Source organism: Hypomesus transpacificus, chromosome 18, assembly GCF_021917145.1.
Source record: "Hypomesus transpacificus isolate Combined female chromosome 18, fHypTra1, whole genome shotgun sequence".
In the NCBI taxonomy this organism is placed as follows: Eukaryota; Metazoa; Chordata; class Actinopteri; order Osmeriformes; family Osmeridae; genus Hypomesus; species Hypomesus transpacificus.
In genome coordinates this window covers 375063-391703 of record NC_061077.1, presented here as the reverse complement: position 1 = coordinate 391703, position 16641 = coordinate 375063, and the positions used below count along the sequence as shown (strand labels likewise).

The following is a 16641-nucleotide window of genomic DNA, read 5'->3' as shown; positions in this document are numbered from 1 at the left end:
TTATGTCGTTGTACTTTGTTCACATATTTGTGCATTGTTGGGATTTATTATTGAAAGGCACGTCAGCCTTAACGGCATATGGTGACGTCCGCTATTCGAAACCCAAGATCTCTGTGGAGGAGTTATCAACACTTTTTTTAAGGCGGTCAGTTAAGTGTATATCTCATTTCCCTCTGTTAGAATGTCAGTTGACGGAATAAACTGTTTTGATTTTTAACACGCAATTGTGACTAGTTCGCTTAAATACTGTAGTCCGCCTGGCGAGTTATATTAGGCTACCTTACCAGCTATAGCTGTAAAACCAGCAAATCTGATATAGCCATCCAATTACAAATCGCTAAAACGGGTTTGTCCTCCTAGTATATTGGCTAATCAGCTCGCTCGCTAGCTAGCTTGCTAACAACAAATACCGAGTTATTCAAGAGCTCGATGACTGGGAGAACATTCAAGCCAGCACAGAGGAGCAAATGTCAAGGGATACAGTCGAGACGTCTTTCTAACCGTACTTCCGAACACATTGTTGCTTCAACTAAGCACTAGATACATTTGAATATAATAGCACTACATACTATTTGTACAGACAAAAAAGTTAGTTGATCAGTCGTCTACTGGTTTATAGGGTTCCTCATGTGAAAAGAAAGGTTTATCCCAACATCCAGGACTGGCCGACCAACTTCAAAAAGGTGGGTAGCGAGTTATCTAATCTACTGGCACACTTTACCTTACTTTTATGGTGTTAAATAAACTAGAGCTAGTTGTAAGGTACTTTAGTCCTTTCAACGAAACAACTTGACTTATTGTAGCTTGTGAAAGATGTTGTCACTCTTTAGTTAATCTTGTTACTAATTCAGAATAGTAGCAAAGTGTAATACATTGTATGTATCTAACTTGCATGATAGCATTTTCTATCAGGTGACCAAAGGACGACTTTGTAAACATTTCAACACGAATCACACAGTGGCACTAACGTTGTGTCCGATCAGTCAGTGTCCATTCAGTTACTGTACCATTTGCTTTAATGATGATGAAATATTTTCAGTATCGCTAATAAAGTGTGTAGAGTTAATCATGGGCAACGAGCATGATAACATGCATTCGATTTTAAATCTAGTAGTTGCAGTGCGTTCGCAGTTAATGGAAGCCAAACTGTCCTTCCCCTTTCAGTGGTACCCCACCTAGAACATGTTGTGTCATGCATCAATTCTTGGAGAGGGCGGTTTATGGGTGTTTTGAACGTGTAATTAGGTTTAATTCATCACTGCTAGGTGATGACAGGGTATGTCGCTTTCATACTTGTGTCTGGTTTCTTCTGGGGTGAAGGTAGTGAGTCAGTAAGTTTCACTCAGTTCACAAAGTATCCAGGCAGATGGTTTAACTGCCTTGAGTGTGGTAGGAAGGTCAGACTACAGCTATGGCTTTTCATTGGAGCATGGTGTCAATAGAGGTCAAAATATTCTCTGGTAATGTCATAAAACACTGTTGTGTTTGTTACCAATGGATACACTGGAATTATGTTTTTCAGCGTTTTTATTTCAATTGCTATGGATAAAAAAAATTAAAACATGTTGAGTTAAACATTGCTGAGTTAAACATTGCTGAAATAAAATGCTTCGGCTTCGTGAGTGCAAATCTTCTATCACCATCATTTAAGGACGGTTTGCTGATCCTTCCTTCCTGTCTCGCAGGAAACACAAGCTAGGCTATCCTGTGCACTCACACACTCATGTGGCAACAAGTGGGTCAGTGTAAAAGTGACGGTTTCAGTGTAGGACGGGGCCTCGCTGTGATGTAGTGAGATTCCAGTGCATGCGTTAGATTTAGGTCAAACCAAACAAAGGCGTCATTTGCTGGCCTGACTGATGGACTGTCTCTGGTCAAATGTATTCCCCTGTCCCCCTCCCCCCCCTCTTTGCTGGCCTGGCTGGAATGCAGCACATAGAATTATTGTAATCGTGAGCAGCACCGGAATTTTACCATGTCTCCCCTGTCTAAACACTTGCAGCTTTTGACGTAATGTGCAACGTGTCCCGATGGTTCGGTTCCAACAAGCAGCCTTCGTAAGGGTACAGTAATAACCCCTATGACACGAAGAGATCAAACATACTGTAAGTCGGAATAGACATGAGCATTTTTCCTTAGGCTATTTTACTCTTTTTCTGATAATGTGCACTCCAGTCAAGGGTATGAATCTGGGTAATGCCTACAAGGCTGCAAACGATCCAATTTTGTATCTTAAATATTGAAACAGGGTGGAATGCACAACTCCAACTGTTCTGTATTAGCATACAGTGTTTCCACTGATGGCAGATTCTCATGCCTCTTATTATTTCTCACTGGTGCGTGCAAACAACAAAAATGCTCCTATATTCAATTAATGTGTTTTGATGACTCCCCAAGCCTTTTTAAGTCGGTGTAAAATACTTGGAATACTCGTCCTTCCTGACCCGATGAAAGAAACCTTTCAGACTAAAATAAATTAGATTTCATGTTTTAATGTGTGGAGTTGTTTCGTAATGGGCCAGCTGTGTGGTTGGGAGGAGAGATGGGGCTCAGCAGTGGGCTAGCAGGGACAGGGTCGTCGTGGAAACCAGACAGACACCTCTGCACAATGCTGTAGTCGGGATCTTGTTCCTGTCGTTGTCTCCTCCGCTTCTCCGGGTTTTTATTTTTGGACACTGACCTCGAGCAGGAGTCTATTCTTCCTGGCTTCCTCCAGCCACACACATCCCACACTGCTGATGGCCCCCCCGAGCGCAGTGACACAGCTAGACTGTTGCGCTCTTGGTTTGGCTGTTCTGGAGTGCTGTTTGGACTTGTTGTGAAGTGTTGAGCAATCGTTGAATGATAACCTTTGTGTCCCATCCTTTCAGGTCCCTCTCTGCAAACGGACAACGTGGAAATTAGTTCCTCCCCCCTCTCCCCCCTTTTTATTTTTAGCTCGTAGAAAGAAAACAGATATATATCGAAAGAGGTGCACACACCAAACCTGCGGAGCCCGTTCAGGAGACTTCATTCTGGATCACATCAAGACGAGGACAGACTCACTGGGATGTGCAGTGTCTCTGTCTGCCCACCATGAGGTCCCTCACGCCTCTGCCCATGACCACCCAGTGAGGGTGAGCTGGCAGTCTGCCTCCCTCTGACCATGCTGGCTCTGGGGCAGGAGCAGGACAGCCTGGCTGGAAGAAGAGCTGGCGAAGGGGGGCAGGCCCGGGCTACTGTGGCCTGGCACAGTCCTTCTCCTGGAAGGCCCCTCGCCCAGGACCCAGGCATCAACATCAGGCAGAAGATATCCCAGTGGGAAGGCCGAAGCCAGGAGAGCAAGGAGAGGGGGAAGTCCCACGCGCCTCTGGTGACCAGGACTCTGTCCGGAGATGTCTTGGGAAACGGAGTGTGTGGGGAGCGCTGGAGAGGAGGTGGATCTCAAGGAAAATCTAACCTCTCTAAAGCTAAAAGCCTGGGTTTGGATTTCAGGGAAACGCAGGCGCAGGTTGGACACACGGGGCCAGCCAGGAAGTCTGAGCCCTCACCCAACCTTTGCGGCAAGATCACGACCCAGAGTCTTGCTGTTGGGGTTTCAACCCCAGGTCATTCCAACAAGCTTTCCACCCCACTCATGGATTCCAAGCCCTTCACAGTTTCCCTACAAACTCGTGCAGTCAGAGACTCACTCACAGACTCTAACACTACCAGCAGTCCGGTGAAGCGAATCATCACGACAAACGGAGAGCTCAAGGTCGGCTGCGTCTTGGATGTCGAAGTAGAGAAGCTCTTGCGTCCGTCGGCAGAGGACCACGAGGAGAACATGCCTCCCGGGAACTTCTACACCTGCCGAGGATTCTGGCGGAGGATGGAGGGAGACAGGTTGTTCTGGGAGAAGGGCAGAACTGCCTCGTCCCAACCGCCTCTACTGCCTCTACCGCCTCCTAAACCACAGCGGACCTATAAGTATCAGGGAACGGACAACACTACTGGTGCCAACTGGGTCCAATGGGATTCCAAGACCTCGCCTCCTATGGACCAATCAGACACCAGGAACGGTGCCTTAGCCCAACCTCCTAGTTTCCCACCCCCTCCATGCCCGGTCACCAATGGCAACGGATTCTCCAGACACAAAAGGAACAGGTAAAGTGGTGTGGGAGCTTAGGCTGAGGGTATAGAATGACAGCATCCTTTTGCTTGTGGCAGTAAGGTGTCGTTCAAACTCACCTAATGACTGTCGTGCAGAGGAAACAGCGTACAATAATACAGTATTAAGCCACATTGATCTGGATTATAGTTTTTTAGATAAAACAAAAAACGTTTTTGGGGGTCTTCACAGTTAAGTGTTCATTTTTCCTAATGTATTGTTGTCCCCGTCTAAAAATAAGCTTTGCTTGGTTAAAGAATTGCATTGTTTATTTTAAAAAAGGGGAAAGTTAGTGTTCAAGAGGGAGTAGGGGTTTAGACTTTGGCCCGGCTCCAGGTGTAATGTCACATGATCTTTGGCAGCATTATCACTATTGTCTGGACATGGCCTACTTCCAATCGCCAAAGGTCCAGGGGTCACATTTAGTTGTTTTCGCAGACATGCACACGACCACGCACCCAAATGCATTTAAGCTCCCTCACAGCTTGGATTCTGTCTAGTACCACTCTCCCTCTTGTTAAATGTTCTTTCTCATTTCCAACTTTTTCTTTCTTCTCTCTCTCTCAGCTTGTTTTACCTATATTTTCCTCTTCTCTTTGTTTCTTTCTGTTCTGCAACCTCGTTCTCTCTCCCCAACTCACCCTTTTGCGGTCTTATCAAATTCATTATCTTGTTGGGATGCACACAATGTAGAGGCTGTTTGGCTGAACGTAAGGAGACAATACAGTGAACAATAGCTTGCTGACACAGCTGACTGTGTATGGAGCGACAGCAAGGCCCCTGTCTCAATCTCCCTCCCTCCGTCCCTCCGTCCCTCCCTCCCTCCGTCCCTCCCTCCCTCCCTCCCTTCTCCACAGGAAGTCTTTTGAGTACGAGGATGTGGTGCGGTTGGTATCGCAGCCGGTCACCCTAGGGAGCGAGGCCCGGCGATCTGAACTCTACCACGCCTACTCTGACGACAACATTTACGAGGACATTATCTGTGAGTGTCCTCCGTTACACTGACAATGACTGATACGAAACGTTTACGACGGGCCATATTCCCCATGCCCTTCCAGGATGTACATGTTCTCAGTGCCACTAATGTGGGTGAGAAGACTGGGCGTAGCTCACATACGTTCATCTAGTTCATGTAAACCCACACTGACACTGGTGGAAGGCATCCAAGGAAAGCCAGCCGTTGCAAGACTATTGTGAAACAGTGAACGCACACTTGAGTCACGTGTGTGCTGCTGTTCCTCTGACCTTTGACCCCCCCCCGTCAGGTGACTCCTACGAGGACGTGAAGCTGTCGCCCATGTGTCTGCCCCTCGGACGAGCCCGACCCCGGACGGTGTCTCAGAGACAGAGCCTTCACATTCCCAAGGTAGCGACACGGTCAACCACAGTTCGCTCTGCTGAGGTAGTCTCCCCCAGTCTCAGGTGTTGACCCCTGCTAGTCTCCCCCAGTCTCAGGTGTTGACCCCTGCTAGTCTCCCCCAGTCTCAGGTGTTGACCCCTGCTAGTCTCCCCCAGTCTCAGGTGTTGACCCCTGCTAGTCTCCCCCAGTCTCAGGTGTTGACCCCTGCTAGTCTCCCCCAGTCTCAGGTGTTGACCCCTGCTAGTCTCCCCCAGTCTCAGGTGTTGACCCCTGCTAGTCTCCCCCAGTCGAGGGTGTTGACCCCTGCTAGTCTCCCCCAGCCTCAGGTGTTGACCCCTGCTAGTCTCCCCCAGCCTCAGGTGTTGACCCCTGCTCTCCTGTGCTTCCAGCTTCCTCCTAAGCCCAAGACCTTGCGGGGCTACACAGACAAGGCGGAGAGGAGAGCGTCACACTCGGTGATGTCACACTCGGTGATGTCACACTCGGTGATGTCACCCAGCCCTACGTGCCAGACAGATGTCTCCAGACCAGTCCCAGCCAAGCGCCCCACCACCCACAAAACATACAGACTGCCTCAGGTGATTCACACGCAAACTAGTTTGATTCTGTGGTTTGTCTCCCAAGGGAACAAAGTTAAGCTTCAAACATGTGCTACTAAAAGGTTTTTTTAATGATAATTTGCGTCCGATTTAACTAGTAAAACAATATATGAGTATACATGTCTAATATAATCATATAGCATTTGAAGTTAGTATATTAAAAGTTGAGGACAAGACCAATATCGTTATATCGTAAGAGCTGAGGAAGGTGGAGTCTTGAAGCAGGATGGACAGACAGACTGGAAGAGACAGATAGCGGTTTAGAGACGTTTCAGAAAAGGGCTCCATGGTTCAGACAGTGATACCAGGAACACGCTCTAGGGAACAACCCATGGAGGAGGGTTGGGTATGGCAAGATGGAAGCCCGGATAATGAGGTACAGAAACAATAGAAACGCCATTTGGCACATTTCGTAGATAATGGATATTTCAGACTGTACATATTAACAGACTTGTTTTTGGCAGTGGACTGTATTTTTTGTGCTCTTTGAGATAAGTCAAAACTTCCTGTTTTAATTTCCGTGGTTTTTACAGATGCACAACATGGGTTCCTATTCAACAGAACCCGTGACCAGTACAAATTGCCTTGTCTGACTGCACTGTAATTATTTGATTGATGGTCGTTAATACATACAGTTGTGTGTGTGTGTGTGTGTGTCTGGTTTTCCGTGACGCAGTACGTCAACAAGATTCATATGATCTTCGACGCCAAGAGAGGGAGGAAGAGGGTGAAGAGTCAGGGAGGAATTGCCCGAGGTAGGAACCTCCTCCAAATACCCTCCACATCCACACATCATCCAGGAGATTAAGATGAACAGTTTTCTGGAAATACCCAGCAGTTTGATCATGCTCAAGGCAGACGTTCAGTCCCTGACAAGCACACAAAGACATAGCCTGTCTGACCTAGTACTTTTATCCACCCTCATACACACACTCTTTCTTTGTATTTCTCTCTCTATCTTTCTATCTCTCTCTCTCTCTCTGTCTCTCTGTCTCTCTCTTTCTCTCTGTGTCTCTCTCTCTCGATATGTCTCAATAACTTTGGAGAACAGATGACAACAGTGGAACAGAGAGCGATCCAGAGGACAGCAGCAAAGGTACTCAAGCAGAGCTCACATTCTTCACTCTTGGCCCATTATAGTTTCCGTTCAGGATTCTCACAGAACTGGGAGGGGTTAGGGAGGTTGCATCAGGGTCTGTGTTTCCAAATGTCTCCGTTTTGTGTCAGATGTAGCATTTGTGTTTCCAAATGTCTCCGTTTTGTGTCAGATGTAGAATTTGTGTTTCCAAATGTCTCCGTTTTGTGTCATATTTAGCGTCTGTGATTCCACATGGCTCAGTGTTGTTTCAGATGAATCTAAGGGGTTGGTTCTATGTTCTCCAGCAGGGTCCAGGCGCTCGGTCTACGTCCAGTCCACCCTGAAGCGGCGGCCGGGCTACCGCACCCTGGAGAGAGACCTGATCAGGCTCCAGCAGCAGCAGCTCTTCCAGCACTTTGTGGTCGTCTCTCTCCGGAAGAGTCCGCCAGGAAACACATATTCTCCTGAGATTACTCAGCAGTTTCCCAACAAGGTAAGAGGAAGGCCAACAAATTAGCCCCCGCCATACACTAAGCACAGTTAACGGCTTAGAACATGGCCTCGTTGAGTAAAAACACAGCATTTTGTACTTGAGTCTTCATTTTAACACTTGAAGTTGACCTCGGACGGTGTGATGGACAGTGAATAAGTGTCCCTCTGTTGTCATCCTCGTCTGCAGTTTGAGAAGTCATCTCGTCACTCGAGGCAGGCGGAGGACAGGCTAAAGGCCATCCCCAAGTTCTGCTTCCCAGATGCCCGAGACTGGTGTCCTTCTGCAGACATGCCCAGGTGAGCAGCTGTCACACACACACACACAAACACTCACACACTCATACATTCATATATACACACACACACACACACACACAGGGATCTTACATATCAGGGAAGGAGTATTGGACAGGGAGAGAGATGCAGGGGAATAAAGGATCTTAAATGTCTGGCTGTAAACGTCCCATGAAAACCCTAAACGGCTACAACAGTAAACCACCAAACATGCCTGCAGCCTCAGAATGTCACTGATCCTTTCTCGTGTGGATTCTAGAAGGATCCCGTCACGCCACGTAACCACTGCATCTTTCATCCTATAATTGCAGTGAAACCTTCTCCTTTGTCCTGACTGGAGAAGATGGCAGCCGGTGGTTTTGTTATTGTCGTAAGATTCTGGTAAGTGTGCGTGTGTGTGGTTCAGTCCTAGTTTTGAGTGACTCATAACTTGGCAGTACATAGCCTGCGTAGCATCTGTTGGGAATACTTGTTCTGAGTCATACACCATAAAAACCTCTGAACAAATGACCCAGATCAGAAAAAAATTTCAGCATTTCCCATTCGTCGAAACCCTCAGGTTTTAACGGTTGTAAGCCTTTCGAGTTTGTGACATGGTCGTCTTCCAATGTTGTCTCGGCGTTGGATGTTATGGAACGGAGATTGTAAAATGCTCTGTGCGAATTTTCAAGCTAGTTTTGTCCTGTGTCTGTGTGTGTGTGTGTTTGTGTGTGTGTGTACGTGTGTGTGTGTGTGTGTCCACTAGCCCAGTGGAAAGGGGAAGAGGCTGCCTGAGGTTCACTGCATCGTCAGCAGACTTGGCTGTTTCAACCTGTTTGCAAAGGTAGAACCAACTCTCTCAGAGCACTTAGCATATTGGTAGCAAGTCTTTCTATTTGTGTGTGTGTGTGTATATATATATATATATATATATATATATGTGTGTGTGTGTGTGCTGACGATGTGTGTGTTCTCATGTTTGTGTGTGTGTGTTCAGATCCTGGAGGAGGTGGAGAGGAGGAGGGAGATCTCTCCTCCGCTCGTGTGTTCCTTCATGAGGAGCGTCATGGAGGCTCCTTTCCCCGCCCCCGGACGCACCATCACAGTCAAGAGCTTCCTGCCCGGCTCCGGGAATGAGGTACAGCCAAACACCAAAGAGAAAGCTCCATTAATCAGAAGGTTGCCGGTTCGATTCCAGGCCGTGCAAAAATTACGTTGTGTCCTTGGGCAAGGCACTTTACCCTACTTGCCTCGGGGGGGAATGTCCCTGTACTTACTGTAAGTTGCTCTGAATAAGAGCGTCTGCTAAATGACTAAATGTTAACGCAGATTATGAGATGTGCGCTGTAAACTTTTGCTGAATTTGCCACGCGTCACAACTGATTTACTGTGTCCGTGTCTAAATCCAGGTTCTGACATTGTGCCGCCCAGTGGACTCGCGGCTGGAGCATGTGGACTTTGACACCCTGCTGCAGTGCCTGAGTGTGGGTCGACTGCTGCAGGTGTTTGCCTCTCTGCTGCTGGAGAGAAGGGTCATCTTCATCGCAGACAAGCTCAGGTGAGACATCCTCCTCACGCCACGCTCTGTAAGGACTTCCTGCAACGCTAACACTAGTGCCTCATTCATGTGTCACAGGCATTATTCAGGCAGTGTATCGTGTGTATATATAGACTGATTCTTTTGACCAAGTGTTTCTTTCAAAGCCTAGTAACCACACTCATACCCTCACCTGCCTCTCCTTCTCTCTTTCCCTGCCTCTCTCTGCCCCTCTCTCTCTCCCCCCCCCCTCTCTCTGCCCCCCTCTCCGCCCCCCTCTCTCTTTCCCCCCTCTCTCTCTCTCCCTCTCTCTCTCCCCCCCCCCCTCTCTCTCTGTCTCTCTCCCCCCCTCTCTCTCTCCCCCTCCCCCCCTCTCTCCCTCCCTCTCTCTCTCTTCAGCGTGCTGTCTCGCTGCAGCCATGCCATCCTGGCTCTGCTCTACCCCTTCACCTGGCAGCACACCTTCGTGCCCGTGCTGCCCGCCAGCATGCTGGACATCAGCTGCTCTCCCACTCCCTTCCTCATGGGGGCGCTGGGGCCCTGCCTGCCCCAGCTGCTGGAGCTGCCCATCGAGGAGGTCAGTTAGGAGTAGCCTAGGAGAGACCTCTGCAGGGGTATTTGATATACATGAGCTTTTGTATGACTCTGAGGTCATAGTCTGGGGCTATAGGCTGCTTTAGAGGCTAAACCACCCAGAGACGTTTTCACTATTTCAGTCATGGAGGTTGTAGCTGATGGTGGACTTCCCAGACTTACTAGTGAATAGACGTGTAGCTATCCTGGTATGTTAGTACTGTTTGGGGTCAGTGCATTCTTCAATTTGAATTGCTCTTGTCAGTGATGGATATCTGTTTTTTGTCCAGGTGCTTATTGTGGATTTGTGCGCGGACAAGTTTGTCGTTCAGGTGTGTACCCATTGTGTCAAATGTCAATGGAAGGTGTGGTTCTATAACATGGCAAGTGAACAAGAGACAGTGATGGATTTGTCTGTACATGTATGTTTCTATTGAAATGTGTCTGGTAATGACTGTAACTGAAGCAGTACTGCCCTGCTAACAGTAACACCCTGGAACTTGAAATTCCCTTGTGCTTGAGTCAAACACTTAGGTATTGGACTGGGAGTAGGAGGAAGTAATTGCCATAGTCTTTTGCTTCTGTTTCACATCGGCGGAATTGTACGGGGCTGGAAGTTGCCTCATCTCTATGGCAACCAGTTGGAATACCATACTGATGAAATCCTCCCTCCTCCTCCTCCCCCCTCCCCTTCCTCAGCTGAACGACGAGGACTGCATCCTGCCCAGCAAGCTCCAGGCTGCCCTGCAGCAGATCCTAGAGGAGAGAGAGCACATACTGAGGCAGGAGGAGGGAGACCCACCAGGAGGTCTGTACTGCACCATGATGGATTAGGCACCCGTACACTTCTAGTCCTTTTCTATCACTTCCAGTCCTTTCATTATCAGCCGCTCTGACGATATACATTGTTGGATATAAGCGTCTGCTAAATAGAAACATGTCATTAGTGTGTGAGGAGTGTAATCAGCAAACTCCTCGATGGTCGTCCCTGTCCGTCTGTGCCCCTGCAGGCCAGCGATGCGATCTGAGCTCTCTCATGTCGGAAGCCTTCGTGCGCTTCTTCGTGGAACTGGTGGGGCACTACTCCCTCCACATGAGCAAGCCCAGCGCCCCCAGTGGCAGCCCCAGGGAACTGCAGCGGGAGAGCTTCCGTAAGTCCCACCCGTCTCGGGGCGTCCGGCAGTTCCTGCAGCTCTTCATGGACACACAGATGTTTGCTGGCTTTATTCACGACAGGGAGCTGCGCAAGGAAGAGGGCAAAGGTCAGAGTTTGCTTTCCAACCATTGATTCTCACTACTCTACACTATACTACTACTATACTATTCTAATTATGGATAAAAGTACTTCTGTTCTCTGTATCAGAATTTGGTTTATTCGCCATGTATCCATATGTATCTCTCTCTTTCTCCCGTGTGTGTGTGTTTTACAGTTGAGACACCCGCTGTGTAGTTTGCTATTAAGTTCTGCAGTTGCCTGAATGTTGTGTTTTTTCTCCACAGGGCTCTTTGAAGTGAGAGCTGCTGAATATCTGGGATCAAACCCTGAGCCAGAACCCAGCGGGGTGAACAAATTCCTCAAAGGACTTGGTCAGTCACCAATTAATCCTCATATCTAACTTTCAACTGTTTAAGTTTTGTTTTGTCGGCACGTCTCATCATTGTGTACATACGTGTTTGTTTGTTTTTTCAGGGAGCAAGATAAAGTTCTTGCAGATGAAGTGAGAGGTGGTTTCAGTGTGGCTGAGGTCACATTCGTACAAAAAGATAATGCAAGACTTGATGAGAAACACGATGACAAATGGTGTCCTGGACGTACTTCTGCATCGCTTGCCTGAATGTAGTTGTATGGCTGTGAGCTGCCGTGAAAGTTGTACTATCGGGTTTCAGTTGAAAGACGATTGGTCTCTTCCAGCCTGCCTAGAAACACCTTAAACTGGAGGGCAGTGCAATTGGAACTGGATGAATACTGGAAATTGGTATTTTTGTTTTAAATACGGTTTGGTGAAAACCGAAGAGACACAAGAGGGTTTCCAAGGAGTGTGGGGGGATTAGCACTATGTCCTTGTGGGAATTTACAAAGAAACGGACGTTTCAGCTAGAAATCTTCTAATTAACTTAACAAGATGTTATGCTGTCGTAACTAACCATGGCTCTAACTTTCATTTTTTTATAAAAAGTATTAAGGTGTTTGTGCAAAAGTGTTATTTCTCTTTTCTTATATTTTTTAAATTGTTTATTTTATTCAATGCAGCGACTCAGCACTCTGATACAGATCTGATGTAGTCTATACTTTGTGATGTGTCTGAATGTCACTTTAACTATTGTTAATATTAAATATTTAATGTCTAGAGAAATAAAAATGTTATACTGTCCCAGGCGAAGGCATGCTGAGATAATATCCAACTAAACATGTGTCATTTCATATACTTGGATATTTTCTTGTTTTCCTGTAAGGACTTGTTTACAAAGCCTATGTTTGCTTGTGTGCTTGATTGCAAAGCTACTTTTGCATACGTTCATCTTGATCTTAGTGTGTTTTGATCCAGCAAGACTAAGTACTCTAGAGGTGCTGGTAGAGTAGATGGATGTATGTGATCAGCACAGCTAAACCTCAAATATTACAGATTTATAACATTTCAATGCTATAAGAACATTATTCTTTTTGCCCTAAAAATCTGTTCTCAGTCATGTGAAATATGAAATGGGAGCTAGAATCTGATCACATCTCCTTTATTAGTTACTACAATTGTACATACCTTCTTTTTTTTTTTTTACCTTGTATCAACTGGCAAAGTTACAGACTTTTGTACAGCATTCTGTATATATATTTTTTAAGCATAAAATGTCTACTTTGCCCTCTAAGTAAATGCCTTCTGAATGTGTCATGTTTGCATTGATGACGGACTGTCAAGTCCCTGATATGTTAGGGTATTTCCTTTGTTTTGTTTAGTAGAATCAGAATCAGATTCTATTAATAGCTCTGGTACATTCTGTGGATGCAGCCAGCTGGCCAGTGTAACTGGTGTTGAAACTTGTAGTCTGTGGACCATGTTCTACTTCAGTGAGAGCAATGTAGGAGGTAAAGGGACAGATTTACATTTAGTCATTTATTAGACGCTCTTATCCAGAGCGACTTACAGTAAGTACAGGGACATTCCCCCCGAGGCAAGTAGGGTGAAGTGCCTTGCCCAAGGACACAACGTAATTTGGCACGGCGGGGAATTGATCCGGCAACCTTCTGATTACTAGCCCGACTCCCTCACCGCTCAGCCATCTGACTCCCTCTAGATTGAGGGGAAACAAATTGGATATTATCGACACCGACCCTGAGGGGCTGGGGAAGCTTGTAGCAGAGTTAAACAGAAGGCGTGAAGATCATCTCGACTCAGTTCCCTGCATCTGTTTTTATTTTAAAGAGTAACCGGGCTGACGAGCATGATTTAGACATCCGTGTCTGATCTACACTCCAGCGTAGTATGGCGGTAATTAAGCAAAAACTGTAAATGCCAACCTCCAAGCACCACCGAACAATCTGATTATTCCCAGAGAATGTTTGGGAGAACTGCCACTCTCGGAAAGCTTCCGGGTTCTGAACTGGTTGCAGTTCCACTCTAGTTCCATATGAGGGCGCTAACGGGCGCGTGCATAATGAATGGAGGTCAAAATCCACTTTTCTCAGGATATAATTTTTTGTCTAGTAATTTGAATGTTGAATTCAAAAGGGGAGGCCAAAACAATACACACTGCTGGGTGTTAGATTTTTTTAAGGTCGCTTTTTTGTCTTAAAAAGCCTTTTAAAATGTCAATGACGTCATACACATCCTACGACCAGAGATACTGCTTTAAGGCAAGCTCTGGTCACTTCCTTTTTTCTCTCGAGGCATCGACAACACAGCTGATAGGTTAGGCTCTCCCTGTCAATACACATGCTAGAAAGAGTTGAACCCTAATAAATAATGATACACAATTATAGTCTCACATCTTTACACAAAGACTCAAGGCAGTCAGGATTTAGCAAGGAAGGCACATCAGTAACAATATTTGCTTGCTTTTAGATTTGATTGACTATAAGGATTACATAGCAGACAACAGCTTCATTTTATTCATAGACATATACAGTGCCCTCCAAAAGTATTGGAACAGTGAGGCGAATTCCTTTATTTTTGCTGTAGACTGAAAACATTTGAGCTTGACATCAAATAATGAACGTGAGATCAGAGATCAACGTTTCAGCTTTTATTTCCAGGTATTTACATCAGGATCTGATGCACAACTAAGAAAATATCACATTTTGTTTGAATCCACCCATTTGTCATGTGATCAAAAGTATTGGAACAGATATACTTAAAACATATTTAAGTGAATAAGACTTAATATTTAGTTGCAAATCCTTTGCTTTCAATAACTGCAGCAAGTCTGTGACCCATTGACGTCACCAAACTTTTGCATTCTTCCTTTTTGATGCTTTCCCAGGCTTTCACTGCAGCCTCTTTCAGTTGTTGTTTGTTTTGTGGGGTTCCTCCCTTCAGTCTCCTCTTAAGCAGGTAAAATGCATGCTCTATAGGGTTTAAGTCTGGAGATTGACTTGGCCAGTCTAATACCTTCCATTTCTTGCCCCTGATGAACTCCTTTGTTGTTTTGGCAGTGTGTTTTGGGTCGTTATCTTGCTGCATGATGAAGGCTCTGCCAATCAGTTTGGTTGCATCTTTCCTTAAATTGGCAGACAAAATGTTTCTGTAGACTTCCGAGTTCATTTTGCTGCTGCCATCATGTGTTACATCCTCAATGAAGATTAATGAGCCCGTCCCAGAAGAAGCCATGCAAGCCCAAGCCATGACATTACCTCCACCGTGTTTCACAGATGAGCTTGTGTGTTTGGGATCATGAGCAGTTCCTTTCTTTCTCCAAACTTTAGCCTTTCCATCACTTTGGTAAAAGTTAATCTTTGTCTCATCAGTCCATAAAACTTTGTCCCAGAATTTTTGAGGTTCATCTCTGTACTTTTTGGCAAATTCCAGCCTGGCCTTCCTATTCTTCTTGCTAATGAGTGGTTTGCATCTTCTGGTGTAGCCCTTGTACTTTTGTTCATGAAGTCTTCTGCGAACAGTAGATAGTGATACCTTCACTCCTGCCATCTGGAGGTTGTTGCTGATCTCACTAACAGTTGTTTTAGGGTCTTTCTTTACAGCTCTTACAATGTTTCTGTCATCAACTGCTGATGTTTTCCTTGGTCTACCTGTTCGACGTCTGTTACTAAGTACACCAGTAGTTTTCTTCTTCTTCAGGACATTCCAAATGGTTGTACTGGCTATGGCCAATGTTTCTGCAATGGCTCTGATTGATTTTCCATCTTCTCTAAGACTCACAATTGCTTGTTTTTCACCCAAAGACAGCGCTCTGGTTTTCATGTTGTTTTCACCTCTGAATACAGTCTGCATAGACAAAACCTATCTTACCCAATCTGAACCTGAGTGTAGACATTCAGTGGTATTTATTGATTGAATAATGTATGTAATAGGACACACCTGGGCAACAAAACACACCTGTCAGTCACATGTTCCAATACTTTTGCTCACGTGACAAATGGGTGGGTTCGAACAAAAAGGTGATATTTTCTAATTTGTGCATCAGATCCTGATGTAAATACCTGGAAATAAAAGCTGAAACGTTGATCTCTGGTTTCACATTCATCGTTTGATGTCAAGCCCAAATGTTTTCAGTCTACAGCAAAAATAAAGGAATTGGCCTCACTGTTCCAATACTTTTGGAGGGCACTGTATAAAGCCTTTGATACTGTATAGTCTTTTGTTTGATGTTAGATTTTTTGGGCTTTGGTCAATACTTCAAGAGAGCAATACAAACTTTGTATAGTGACTGCAATAGTTCAGTTCCGTCTGGAACAACTCAACTAGAGTAACATATCTCGTGGTATAAATCAAGGAGATCCTGCATCCCCATTCTTGTTTGTCTTAGTAATGCAAGTAATGGCCCTACATTTGTGTCATGACAACTTTCAAGGCATTAATGTTGTAGGGAAATAAATGAAATGTTCCCAGCTAGCTGATGATACAGCCACTTTCTTAAAACATGAATTTCAGGTTAAAAGAAAATATATATCTACAGGATTAGCGTTAGATATAAAAAATGTGCCCCTTTTCCGTCAAAGAAAGCAACATACAACAGGGTATCCTTGTTAAAGAGGAAGTAACATACTTAGGAATTAATATTTGTAAAAATCTGACAGAAAGGATGAAATCCAATTTTCAGCCTCTCATTCCAAAAGTTAAAAATACATTTGATAGATGGCTCATTAGAGATTTATCACTCAAAGATCGGGTACTTTTGTCCAAAACTGAAAGATTATCCATGATGCAAACATGATTGGGATAACCACTGGGGAATATCAATTGGAATTTGATTTGGACCTATTATAATAAATATGTTGTTAATTATAAAGTAAGTGAAGTATGTTTCAAAATTGTCCATCGCATCTACCCAACAAATCAATTTTTTGGAAAAATAAATCTATTCTTTCTGAATCCTGCATATTTTGTGGTGTTTTTACAGAGACGATTGCAGATTTGTTTTGTGAATGTTTTT

General features: G+C 45.3%; 1 protein-coding gene across 1 annotated transcript; it reads left to right on the top strand.

Moving 5' to 3' along the window:
- The first annotated feature begins 33 nt into the window (after window positions 1–33).
- Window positions 34–12903, top strand: dennd2c (DENN/MADD domain containing 2C). The gene is made up of 19 exons (XM_047039766.1): window positions 34–683; window positions 2871–4125; window positions 4987–5111; window positions 5395–5495; window positions 5879–6067; window positions 6765–6843; window positions 7140–7184; window positions 7472–7659; window positions 7846–7955; window positions 8264–8333; window positions 8698–8775; window positions 8929–9069; window positions 9341–9489; window positions 9868–10045; window positions 10332–10373; window positions 10741–10849; window positions 11052–11303; window positions 11542–11628; window positions 11732–12903. Exons 2-19 carry the CDS (start codon window positions 3146–3148, stop codon window positions 11761–11763), a joined length of 2955 nt encoding a protein of 984 aa, XP_046895722.1. The 5' UTR covers window positions 34–683; window positions 2871–3145; the 3' UTR covers window positions 11764–12903.
- The last annotated feature ends 3738 nt before the right edge of the window (window positions 12904–16641 follow it).

What these genes read in the sequence shown, in the direction of transcription:
- dennd2c (XM_047039766.1), top strand. Translation starts at nt 3,146, where the DNA reads ATGCTGGCTCTGGGGCAGGAGCAGGACAGCCTGGCTGGAAGAAGAGCT. An exon ending in TCCAGAGGACAGCAGCAAAG is followed by an intron (nt 7,185 to 7,471) that starts GTACTCAAGCAG and finishes TATGTTCTCCAG; the next exon opens with CAGGGTCCAGGCGCTCGGTC. An exon ending in GTTATTGTCGTAAGATTCTG is followed by an intron (nt 8,334 to 8,697) that starts GTAAGTGTGCGT and finishes TGTGTCCACTAG; the next exon opens with CCCAGTGGAAAGGGGAAGAG.